This window comes from Pavona decussata, unplaced genomic scaffold, assembly GCF_977016875.1.
Source record: "Pavona decussata unplaced genomic scaffold, jaPavDecu1.1 SCAFFOLD_253, whole genome shotgun sequence".
In the NCBI taxonomy this organism is placed as follows: Eukaryota; Metazoa; Cnidaria; class Anthozoa; order Scleractinia; family Agariciidae; genus Pavona; species Pavona decussata.
Window position 1 is genome coordinate 1 of NW_028145656.1, and position 12,619 is coordinate 12,619.

At 38.9% G+C, this 12,619-nt stretch overlaps 1 protein-coding gene across 1 annotated transcript in view; it reads right to left on the reverse strand.

Moving 5' to 3' along the window:
* Positions 1 to 188: 188 nt before the first annotated feature.
* Positions 189 to 12,619, reverse strand: part of LOC146456882 (uncharacterized) — a gene marked incomplete at its 3' end in the record, with an annotated part of 38,311 nt that continues 25,880 nt past the window's right edge. The window contains exons 17-19 of the mRNA XM_085092574.1: positions 1,626 to 1,951; positions 988 to 1,126; positions 189 to 527 (exon numbers count right to left, since the gene is read on the reverse strand). Of these exons, the coding sequence (XP_084948700.1) occupies positions 189 to 527; positions 988 to 1,126; positions 1,626 to 1,951 (804 nt within the window). The remainder of the gene's footprint in view (positions 528 to 987; positions 1,127 to 1,625; positions 1,952 to 12,619) is intronic.

Consider the following 12,619-nt stretch of genomic DNA (forward strand, 5'->3'; position numbering starts at 1 on the left):
ATTTTTCGCTCGAATTCGCGCGGCTTAGCTCCGCTCGGGCCGGCTCGGCCCGACTAATTTATTAACCTCGCTTCGCGAGGAAAAACCTCAATAGCCTGGACCTGAACTTCATCTTCTGTTGGGTTTGCTGTCATCCTCGGGTAGGCAGAGGCAACTATAGAAAAACGTAGACAATTCTATCCGCGTACCTGCTTTGAGTACCTGCTTTGACTTCTCTCCTGACTGTACGTACATGTGGAAGCTGATCCCATCATCGCTGTACTGTAGGTTGTACCTCGTTACCCACTCGTTTTTAGAGTTCCTTCCCTGAGTCGCTACACTTGTTACTCTCGTGTAACTACCAAGATCTACCTCAAGCCATTGATTGTCATCATCTGTGAGAGCTGACCATCCTCCACCCCTGCTGCCATCAGCCCTATAATGCAACCTGGCTTGCGCTGCAGAATGGCCCCCATCCAGTTGTGAAGACGCGCTTATCTGAGAGTCAACGATTCCTCCTGACGCCATTCCAAGGGGTGTTGTACAACCTTATTTTGATAAAGCAAAAAGTGACTTCGTTAAAGTAAAGCGTTACTTGGTCATTTTATCCACATGTCACAAGGTTGCCTTTTTTTTATCAACATGTGCGATTCCGACCCCCACGAATTAGCTCTGTCGTGCTGATGAGGCCATTAAAGGCCAAAATGGCAATCCATGGCTGCTTAATTTGGTCTCACCAATTAGATTGGTAGATCCTGCTCTGACCGCTATCTCAAGTTGTTTCTCGGAGACCCCGAGTTCAACTCTCGGGCCACCCTTATAAATAACCAGCTAGTCCGCCTCCTGCCAACTGGGTTCCTTAAATACGTTTGTTTTCTTATTGAAATATTTGTTTTTGTCCGGTTTGTGTCATTATACCTAAAAAACACCGCGCAAGAGAAGACGATAATAAATTACAAAATTATTTATTATTAGATAAATTTTGCGTTCAGTCAAATAAATAAATACCTGGACATCCGTATATTTCCATCCTCATTGATATATGATTATGCCATTCTACGGGCTGTAACCGAATGAGCCTTGTTGTCACCGGTGGGCTTAGTGAATTGTACACAACGGTGTCATTGTCGCGATTCCCATAAAAAACCTAAAAATAAAAGAAATCAAAAGATGCAAGAAGAGAAAATATGGAAAACAAAAAAGTTTTTAAATTCTATCAAACTAGTCAATTGTCAAACGCCTCTTCTCTCTTCTGTGTGATATGGAGCTTGCCTGAAATGGTGGATTCTTATTATGATATTGCGAGTATTACCCGACCTAAATGAATTTCTAGTGCACCGAGAACTTGTTCCTTTGAGATTACCCAGGAATAATCTGGATGAGGCAGTTTCCACACCAGATCAAATTAAGTCTTTGGAGAAACCTGTTAAATCTGTTTAAGATTAACCATTCAAAAGCTATATTGAACTGTGATTTCCGTCAAAAAAGTTTGGTACCATGTTCTATATAGCTAAAGAATTGGGTTATGTTGGCGAAATCGTTATACGTGACCACCCATGTAAGAAGTTGCTAAACGAAACTTTAATTGTAGTTTTGGTATGCTATTGGTCGAATGGTTAACAACTGGCAACTTGCATATAGTGTACCTTCGCCGAGTTACCATTCGAAACCTCGAAAAAGTGAAACGTGTATCCATCTTCACTGTACTGTAGCCTGTACTTGGTTACCCACTCGTCATGTCCATATCGTCCCTGGGTCGCTACACGTATCACAATGGTGTAAGTACCGAGGTCCACTTGAAGCCATTGACTAAGATCATCTTTGAGTGCTACCCAGCCTCCTTGATTGTTTCCATCTGCTTTAGAATGCAGCCTAGCCTGTGCCGCTGAAAAGCGCTTTTCCAAATGTGAAGAAGACGTTATCTGGGCATCTGAGATTGTTCTATTCTCCATTCCAAGGGGTGCAGCGCAACCTAATTTAAATAATAACGATAAATAAATAAACCTGTTATATATAATGGTAATTGAATTCAATGGAGTGCAGTTTGGCCTGAAATCATACGCGTGATTTCAACATCGCGCGCGAGTTCGATTTTAAACAACAGGTATGATCCCAGACCAAAATTGCACGACACGAAGTTCAATTACCACTTTATTACACCCATTTTGAAATCACATAGTTTTTTTTTTCTGTCAATATCAATATTTAGTATGTACCACACAAGTAAATAGTGCTTTTCGCGCGCGCTGATTGGCTAGCTCAGAGGTGATTAGCCAAGTACTATTCACCTCCGAGCAGCCGAAGAGAAACAAGATGGCTTCTCGTTTCGCCACGGTCACCTATGAGCGGCTGCCTGAGAATATCGAGAACTCGCAGTCAAAACTGAAATTTCGGATTTCCTCATATTTTGTCAGGAGAATCCCTTTAGAGAACTGTTTACGAAAATAACAATAAAACTTTCCTAAGATTTTTCGTTTTCGAGAATTCCGGCATAATGTGAAATGCCGTGATCGCGTCGCAGCCGGCGTTAAATTTTGACGAGATTTGGTGCATTTTCAAATCGCTCGGGAAGGAAGACGGCATAGCGTATTAAAACAATCTTTTTAAGTTAAGTTAGGCATTCATCTAAGAATACGTTCTTATGAAAATATTGCTGGAGGATTCTTATTTACATGCAGTTTTCAAAGTCCGAGGATTCCTATTTTCAGCATTTTCGTTAACAATTGAAATTGTGTAAACTTTGCAGGCAAATATCGTGTCCTGGTACAACGAAATTTGTAGCAATTATTATATTATAGGCAAGCTCTATACATGTAGTGCAGCATATAAAAAATCCAGCTTGAGTGATTTAAAATTCAAGCGTTGACGGAAGTAAACACATACAGAATTTTAATATATATTTTTCAAAAACGGCCATGGTCCTGCAAATACAAGTTAACGAGTTTAAAATAAATTTATTGTTTATGTTTCATATCTGGTGGAATTAAACTAAGTGTTATTCGGAAACAAAATCTCAATCTCATCCCTGAAAAAGTTAATCTCATTCCAAGTAGGTGCTCACCAATGGCAAACGAAAAAGTGAAAACGGTTCAAGTGTTGTGTCACGATTTCCTCAGTACGCCAGCGTCAACAATGCGAAAGATACGAAACAAAATCAATAAATATTTCATATCAAAATACATCTGAAACCCCCCACAGACTATAAAGTTTTATTAAATTACTAATCGACTTGCGTGAAAAACGCCTTTGGATCCGTAAAGTTGCGCAAAAGTTGCAGCTTTTATAAATCCTAGGTTTGTCAAAGATGCATCTCATCCTTATTGTCAATAAAATGTCGTGACAGGCACTACATTGAGCTGGACAAGCAAAGACGAGAATTCTAAAAGCTGAAGAACAAGGTATCTGTGTTTTCAATTTGTAGGTCCTAGACTATATATCATAAACAGAACTGAGATGTCAGAGCCGGTAGAGAAAATCGTGCGTTCACTTTAGTGCAAGGCTGGCCATATTATTATCTTTAACAGCTACACGGCTTTTATACAATTATTTGAATGAGCACTTACCGTTTTAATGCCTGCAAAATAGGCATTTAATGAGGACTAATGAACCATCCCCATTAATGCGAAAATAAGTCCACCCTTCTAAGGCCGATCCGGATAGAGGAACACCAGAAAATAACCAAGGTTGTTTCATACATACTATGGTTATCACTGTGTACATAGCTATTTTAAACTTGCTATTTTTAAACAATGACACAAATGGTTATATATAAATAGCAATGTGCGTAGGTAAACACCGGTTCTTGGTTTGGAGTGGCTTGCTCGATACCAGAAACGGTATTTCCTGTTCCGCGATGTCATATTACGCAGTGTCTATATATTTTCGGCTGCATATATGGCTCCATGCTCATTTTCGTCCTCGATAGACGACGAGTCCGGTTGCGGTCAGAGTTTGGACTATTACAGCAACCTGCGTTTCTTTGGGTGAATGCCAAGAAGACATCTCCAGTCATCCCGGTCCCAACGCCAGGAAGGTGTTTGCTGACGACAAAACTGACAGTGAAATGTAATTAATCCTCGCGCGCGCATGTTAGTAAAGTCATCGATTATCTGATGTTTACTGAACTTATATTGGTGGAATACGAACAGCTGTGATACTTCTGATCAAGCTACGATGGCCCAAGAACAAAAGTCTTTACATTGATGGAATTTAATATTCTGTGAGGATGAGTCGAATAACAATCTGACAATCTGTCCACGCCATCGAGATGTCTACGGTCTCCATCATCATCATCATCATCATCATCACCATCATCATCATCATCATCATCATCATCATCGGTAAATCGAATAAAGGCCTTAGAGGTACGGCATGCTGCTTTGCTTTTCTTGTGAGTCCACCTTTCTTCCTAAGACCAGAGTATTGTGTCTCTATACAACATGGCGCCCTCCTCTTAGATACAACAATAGTTCCCCGCTTTCACTTCTCCCTTTATTAACTACATTCATTGTCCTCTTTTTTAAATGTCATATTCACTCAAGGTTGTTTAAGGGCCGGTTGAAAAAAGCAATAGAAAACAAATTGATATCAAAGTATTTGGAATCTCAAATAAAACAATTGGTTTTGAACTGAGTTGGCGTCCGATACCAAGCGCCTGGGATCTAGAGATTATTTTCAGCAAACTTATGTATCTATTAACAAGTTGAATGCGTTGTTACCAGCTTTAAATCAATATTATTTTCTTTACTTTGGAAGAAAATACTCAAAAAAGACCCGGCGAATGCTGTTTAATTAGCTACGATAAAGGTCATTTATTGACAGGCTGACAGACAGACAGACAGACAGACAGACAGACTACGCGGGTTAGTTAAACTCCTGCGAAAAAGATGAAAATACCGCAACGTTTGTTTGATCGAAGTTTCGTTCTCAGTGAGCAAAACCACGTGTAGATGAAACCGTCTACTCGAAAATATGCCAAAGCGCCAAAGAAAATGAAATTTTATATCAGCGGCATCGAAGCGGCAGGTAAATACAACTCGGATACTACACTGTAGTTATAAAACACGTAAACATGTCATTAACCCTACTACCCTTCCTATCGACTGTGAGGTAGAAAATGTCGTTGTTTCGTACAGCTTCATTTAAGAAATGAGCAAATTGTTACTCTTCTGTTTAGTGAAAAAACGTACTTGTTGCGTGAAGTACAATAATGAAATATGTCGATCATTCTGACGATGGCGTTAGCGGAAAACATGCCACGGCAATTGGCCATTACGAATTTTGATGTCATATATCAAACATGAGTCTCAGCGTTTCATCACATATTAAACACCGAGAAGAGAGTTGAAAATACGACGCGTAGCGGAGTATTTTTGACGAACTTCGAGGTTTTTGATATTGTGGTGAAACACTGTGACGAGTGTTTGATATAACTTCTCAAACAAAACTGATTTTGAAGGGGAAAATAAGGATGCAAAAACAAAGAATTTTTCATCAGATATCCAAACACGTCACGGTGCATGATTTCCTTTGTCTTTTGCTTTTGAATTATTAATGAGTTTGAGAAGTGGCATTAAAAAGTTATCACTCACTCTAGCTGTGAATAGTTTTTTGTATAGGAGTACAGAGCAATGAAAAACTGTTCAGAGTATTACATTTTGTATTCTAGCGATAACTTTGTCATTCTCTCGGGAAAATATATTATACAAATTAAGAGCGGCGGTCAGGAAAAATCGAGCAAAATCTGAATTTTCTGGCGAAACTTAGCAGAGTCGATTTCTTTCATCTTTTGTCCATAATAAGGTTTTACTAAAGTAAGAATCATGGTGTGGCTTAAATTGGCCAGAAACATTTGCGTTTTGAGAAAATCAGGAAAATCGATCGAAGCCTTGCGAACTGAAAAATGATTGAATTTAAAACCGGAAAATCGCCACTTTTAATTGTCTCTGCGTTTGTTCTAGAAGAAGCGTGCGAAAATCTGGATTTCTTATATCGAAAGACAATCTCTTTCTGATATGATAACCGATGAATTTGTGTTTGTTATGATATCTGGCAAATTTAAACAATTTAAAACCAGCGGCATATTTTTACAGCTGGTTTACTCTGCAATGTAGTGCCAAAGGTCAAGCACACATTTCAGTATGTGGTATAACTCGAAATATTCTCACACTTTGGCTTTCAGTAACAATTGCCTTAATGTACTTCATACCTAAATATCAGGCTGGGTTCTCCATTGAGATTTTCACAAAAGGTCGTTAAAGTTGGCTTATTTCGACCACGACATCGTTTGGCGGCCAAATGACTGCCAGTGAAAACAAACCGACGCGACGGGCAAACTGCTAATTACAGCTTCAAGGCCTTCAATAATGCTCCTATCTTGCTTTATCAGAAAGATTTCTGTTTTCCCCTAGCTTCCTATTAACCATTATCGACGGGAAGAGAAGAAATCGAAAAGATTCAGACATGTCTAACAATGTTGCGTGACAGCAAATATGCAAATTAGTTAGATCGTCACTGAGATATGGCAGTAGGGGCGGGGGCGTGAAGAATTGCTTTAACAGGCCCGTAGTCAGGCTAAAACAACTGAGATGGGGAAAGCAATTTGGAAACATCAAAAAAGGGGCAGATATAGTAAGCAAAACAGTAACTTTGCACTTGCATCACACTTTTTGGTACATTAAATTTCTTTTCGACCCTTTGCCGTCACTGTACGGACTACCACGTGAAATTGCCAAACTTGTTCACGTTTAAAGGAGAACGTAAAAAGACGACGACAAATTTCCCTTTCTCTTTTTCCAGTGAACTTGGAATCAGGCAGTAAGAATCCGTCCGCAGGAAGATTTGCCTGAAATAAAAAAAAAAAAATGGAATTATCGCGATGAAGTTTAAAAGAACGCGAATTCTCTTTATGTTTTCGAATTCGCTACCATCACCGTCATGTTATCTTTAACTCCCTACTAACAAACACAAATCGGTCATGAGGATTTTGGTTCTTATTTCCGATTCACAAGGAAGGACAACCTTTGCTGCTGTTGTATAAAAGCCAAATGTTAGCGGAGGAAACTGTCAGGTACATAATAAACAATTTATTAAGGGTTGTGAAAAGGCACTTGCAGCGTCAGAATTCCAGATTGATTGTTGTACATTATGACTGTTTTTTAATTATTTATTTTTTGACACATTGTTTTTTTACGCTTCTTAAAATTCTGGGGGGGGGTCGGGGCTTGAGTCCCCCCCCCCCCCCCTGCCCCTCCCCTTGTTACGGACGCGTTTAACAGTATGGCTTTATATACCAGCTGCTTATCTGGAAAAACGAACTCTTTGTGACAACTTTTGCGCAAATGACTAGTACCCGTAGTTCTTTATTGGATTTTCTTTTTCGTAGCGACCAGCAACAAAAACCGTCAATGCGAAAGATACACCAGAGGAACAGACTTAAAAACCTACAATCACTGATTGAAGTGTAGAGAGCGAAATTTTACTTCTTCCTAAGATAGAGGGGGAAGGGGGGGTGGGGGTGGCTTAATTAAATACGTAACCTTATTTCTTTTAATTTCAGCCTCTTCATTTCACTTAGACCGTCATAAGCTGCTTCCCTTGTTCTAAAGATTAAAGGAAGGTGCATGCAGACCTAAAAATCGTAGCATTAGGGCGTGGCGAAGACACATACTTCACACTTTTAAGAGCTGGGACCAGGCTTCTTTTCCTTCAATTGAAAAGTTTTCAATACTTTCCTTTAATAGGGATAATAAGTCTTTAGCATGGGCGTTACACAAGCCTGAAAAGCTGTAACTATGATGTCTTAGGCCCCGTTTATATGGAGAAAAGTTGTCCCGGGTAGAAGGGTCACCCGCCTACCCGAGCTACCCTGGGCGAGCCAACTTTTCCTACATTTCCTTACAAAACTTGGCGAACCGTTTACATGAGAAACAAAAAGTTGGCTCGGCTAGAAGGGTGACCCGCCTAGCCGGGTCACCCTTTTGCGATGGTAGGGTCACCCTCCTAGCCGGGCCAACTTTTCTCCATATAAACACTTTGGCTCGCCTAGCCGGGTCAACTCCGTCAAGGCGAGAAAATCAGAGCATGCGCGAGCTCTGTTGTCATTGGGAATGTGCGAGTTCAATGCCACCGACTTCAACGCCGACAAAGTCAAATTATATGAAAAGGTATATAAATCATTTGGCGTTTAGTGTTATCAAGTCATGCCACAGCAAACGCTTGTATCTCAGTTTTGTGTGATTACGGACTTAACGACAGGCGAAATTCAACGCGAAAAGAACTTGAAATGTCACGCGGTTAGATTCAGTCAACCACGACTTGTGTATCCTTCGCAAACCGATTTTGCCCGGCAAGTTTTAACTTCAGAATTGTTTAACTTGGTTTCAAAAACCATAGGAACCAGAATTTCTTGGGTATAAAAGAAAAACAACCGATTTGATTTGCAGACTTCGAGGCGGTTTTTTTTTTTCGCATGTTTTCATGATCTCTAGACGGTCAGCTGTTGGCTCGGGCAAAAGGGTCAACTTTTTTCTCATATAAACGCTCGCTAAAGTTGACTCGGCTGGGAGGGTGACCCTCTTGCCCGGGACAACTTTTCTCCATATAAACGGGGCCTTACTTTCCTCCAGAGAAGGACCTTTTTACGAGGTAGTGAACAAAAAGTTGTCCACCACAGTCAGTAGCACTAGGACTAGGGTTCCAAGCACAGAAAAATAAAAATAATAAATAAATAAATAAATAACACTGAAAACTTCACGTTTATTCTAATTAACGGCTTTCTCCGCATCTGATGAACTGAAAATACATCTGAATACTAATATTTTGTACTGGAAAAGACCGAATGTGCAAAAAAGGAAAGTGTTACATCAGACGTTTTTACAGTTTATTATACATAAAAGGTAATGGAAATTATGTAAACGCATACCTGAACCAACTGGGATAAACAGTCCTAGTTTCTTCCATAGCAAATGGCACGAATTTTTTCCAAGTCCTCGTTCTAGTTTTGCGACTTTTTGCGCCTGGCTGTCATGGCTTGATACCGGCGGAGAAATTTGACACTTATTTGAACTGACCTCGACGCCAGCCAATGCCCAGAGACGAACGGTGTCGAAGACAAATCGTCAATTCCGAAAGGTGAAGGAGATAAACATTCGTGGTGAAGGAGATAAACATTCTTGTCAGAATAAGTTCAATTTCGGTTTCTACATCGGCTATTGACAAGGAAGACTTGTGACCGGCGATGTTCCTTTTGCACTAGTTTACTTCAGTTGATCTGCTCCTGTCTCTGGGGTCGTAAGAGCAAGGACCTCCGACCAAGGAGCTAAAAGACCACCTCCATGCTTCCATGACAGCACAAGAATATCAAACCAAATTTAAAGAGACAAATTTTCCAGTTTCCGTAATTGAATTTATCTTACATTTAATTTACTAATTCAATTTACTTTGGTAAACACCAATGCGTGATATTATTAATATTCACTGATTATTGGTGATTTCGGAATTTGTAAAACGCAGCCCTAACTATTTAGCGAATTAAAAACAGAATAGGAAAGTTTGACCGGTCTCCAATTTTTATTTCAGCGAGCATTTTACCATAGTCATAGGGGAGAACTTCAACACCACAGATTTCCCTTTGATGCGGTTTCATTGGCAATCTGACACCTGAGCGAACTCAAGAAATGGACATCGAGACGCTTACTGCTCCTTACTAGATATGGTTTTATAAGCAAAAATCTCACAACGCAAATGAGAAAAATCGGTTCCCAGACCGGACTTTTCCTTATTGTAATTAAAGATTAAAAGAAATTCGTTTTCATTATGCTTTTTTGGTATATGTAAAATGAGTCTTTTTATTGTCACGGTAACGCAACAACGGTTGTTTATTTAGCCGTTGTCGGAATTTTAAACGAATTATGGTGACTTCAAAACGGTCGTGTGAAGTGCTTAATTCAAAACCCAGGCTGATTTTAATACATTATCAAGAACAACGTTACATTACTTAAAAGGCAAAGTTTAAGAAAAATCGGCCTTATACCACATAGCAAAAACTATCTTTAAAATTTATCGGTTTTTGCGGGATTTTTCCTGTTTAGAAAAGGGACATTTTCCTAAGGTCTGTTTGCTTTTATTAATGATGGTTAAGTCTAGTTCAAACTTTGCTATAAACGTGCGGTGATACCGAGTATAAAAATACCATGGATCTTCTTTCCTTCCAGATGAAGAGTCAGTTCAGAATATTAATTTCACACCGCCGTGCGGGTACTTTCGGGATCCTCGCGGGTCAAATTTGTTTATCTCAGTTTTCTAGAACGTTAAGCGCTCCTAGAGAAAACTGAAGGCGGCAAATTTGTTCTCTACTTAAAGGCTTTTTGTAGCCAGAAAATGAGCGAAATTGATTTCTCGAGTTCTGCCACCAAATGCTTGATATTTTCTGACCGCCGCTCTTAAATGTATTTCAAATGTGTTAACTTAAAGCTTGCGTATTTCGAAGGAAATACACACAAAAAATCCCTTATGTTAAATTCTGTTATTACACTTGACTATAAAAGTTATACCCAAACTAGATTTCTTACATGTTGCAGTAAATAACAGATCTTGCCTCAAGCACACCTGTTATTGTAAGTTTCGTTGTACAAGGACAATATTTTGCCTCCAAATATTTCCTCATTTCAAGTGTCGACATGCGAAGAGTTCAACAGTCGGCATGTTGTTGACAGGCTGTGATTTAGAAAACGTGCCTGCTTTACACAGCTTCACAAACCCAAAAGGGATTTTAACGCCTGTAATTAGCTTTACTATTTTAACAAATTATTATTTAATAAGGTATATCATAAATACTTGGTTGTAGATGCACAGTGTGGCAATGAAAAATATTGGTTGAGATCTTGACGAGCAGAAAGGTGACATGACACTTGACCTTTTCAAATTTGGGGTTACATCTCACTCCCTAGTTGGACTTATTTTATTTAAAGTATGTAAAACAATACAAGACTTATTTGATCAATAGAAAAGTTTTGTTTTGGAACAGGAATTTTATAATTATCCGGTAAAAATAACATACAGACAATAATTTATTAAATCATGTCATGTTGTCCTTGCGTGACCACTGGAATTTTTTTCAAATAATATGTCAAAAGTTCCCTATGTGCTTTATACCGTCAAAGGCTGGCTTTTAAATTACCCAAGCTGAATTTTTCATATGCTGCAGTACAAGAATAGAGCTTCCCTTTTAATTGTAAATTTCCATGTACCAGGAAACGAATTTTGTCCGCAAAGTTTAAACAATTTCAATTTCAGTGTCAACAAAAATGCTGAAAATAAGAATCTTCGGACTTTGAAAACTGCATGTAAATAAGAATCCTCCAGCAATATTTTCATAAGACCGTATTTTCAGAAGGATGCCTAACTTAACTTCAAAAGATTGTTTTTATTCGCTAAGCCGTCTTCCTTTCCGAGCAATTTGAAGATACACCAAATCTCGTCAAAATTTAACGCCGGCTGCGACGCGATGACGGCATTTCACATTATGCCGGAATTCTCGAAAACGAAAAATCTTAGGGAAGTTTTATTGTTATTTTCGTATATAGTTCTCTAAAGGGATTCTCCTGACAAAATATGAGGGAATCCGAACATTCACGTTCGACGAGTTCTCGATATTCTCAGTCAGCCGCTCGTAAAAAGAAAACATTTCGATAAAAGGGATGGCTATCACAAAAAATACAAAAATGGCAACAAAGTTTGGTTTGACGGCATCACATGGTAAGTTATTTAACCTTTTTTAACCTCATAGGCTAAGGCAAAAAATAAAAATACAATGAATTGTTTGCGAAAACTGTCAAGCACTTAATAATGTTAACGAAACATCTAATGTTTTGCAGCATGGTTTCAATAACAAGGCAAATTTCACACAACAATCGAGAAGAAGCTCTAGAAGCTTCATTTGTCCGCAAGAAAGCGAGACAGAACGGCGCGCGAGATTTTAAAACTTTCCACCATTTGTCGGTATATTGTAAAAGATAAAGTACTTTTGGCCCACTTCTTATTCAGCTTGTGTGGTATATACTAAAACACTTATTCACCTCAGTGTCGGTGAAAGTGATGGATATTTACCTTGCCGCTTCGTAACTCGCTAAATATCCATCACTATTCAGCTCCGGCTTTGGTGAATAATTGTTAATTATTCATCCACTTTCACATTTCACAGTTTTAATGGCCTAAGAAAAGGATACGATCTAGAGCAAAAAAATAGTACGATTCGTGACTTAATACTGATATATGCAAACATTTCTGCAATCTGATTGGTGGAGAGCGTCTCAATTTATCCTTTATGTAGTGCAGAAATATGAAATTGTGTGCAGAAAGTTGAAGGTGAAATTAAAATGATTGACAGGTACGCAAATTTGCAAATCGGCTGTCCCGAAACCAAAATTGGAACAGGTTTGAAGAGAGCAACAGCGTTTTTAATTCGAAGTTTTAAGGAAAATGCAAAGTAACTCAACAAAGCACAAACAACAGGTTAAACGTTTGGAAGTCTTGGACAGCACAATGGGCTACGACCAAAATATTGAAAACTATGAACGGAGGCACTCAACAAAGTTCCCGAGGATTTCCACCGCAACAGTGCGTAAAAAAAAAGACAGGA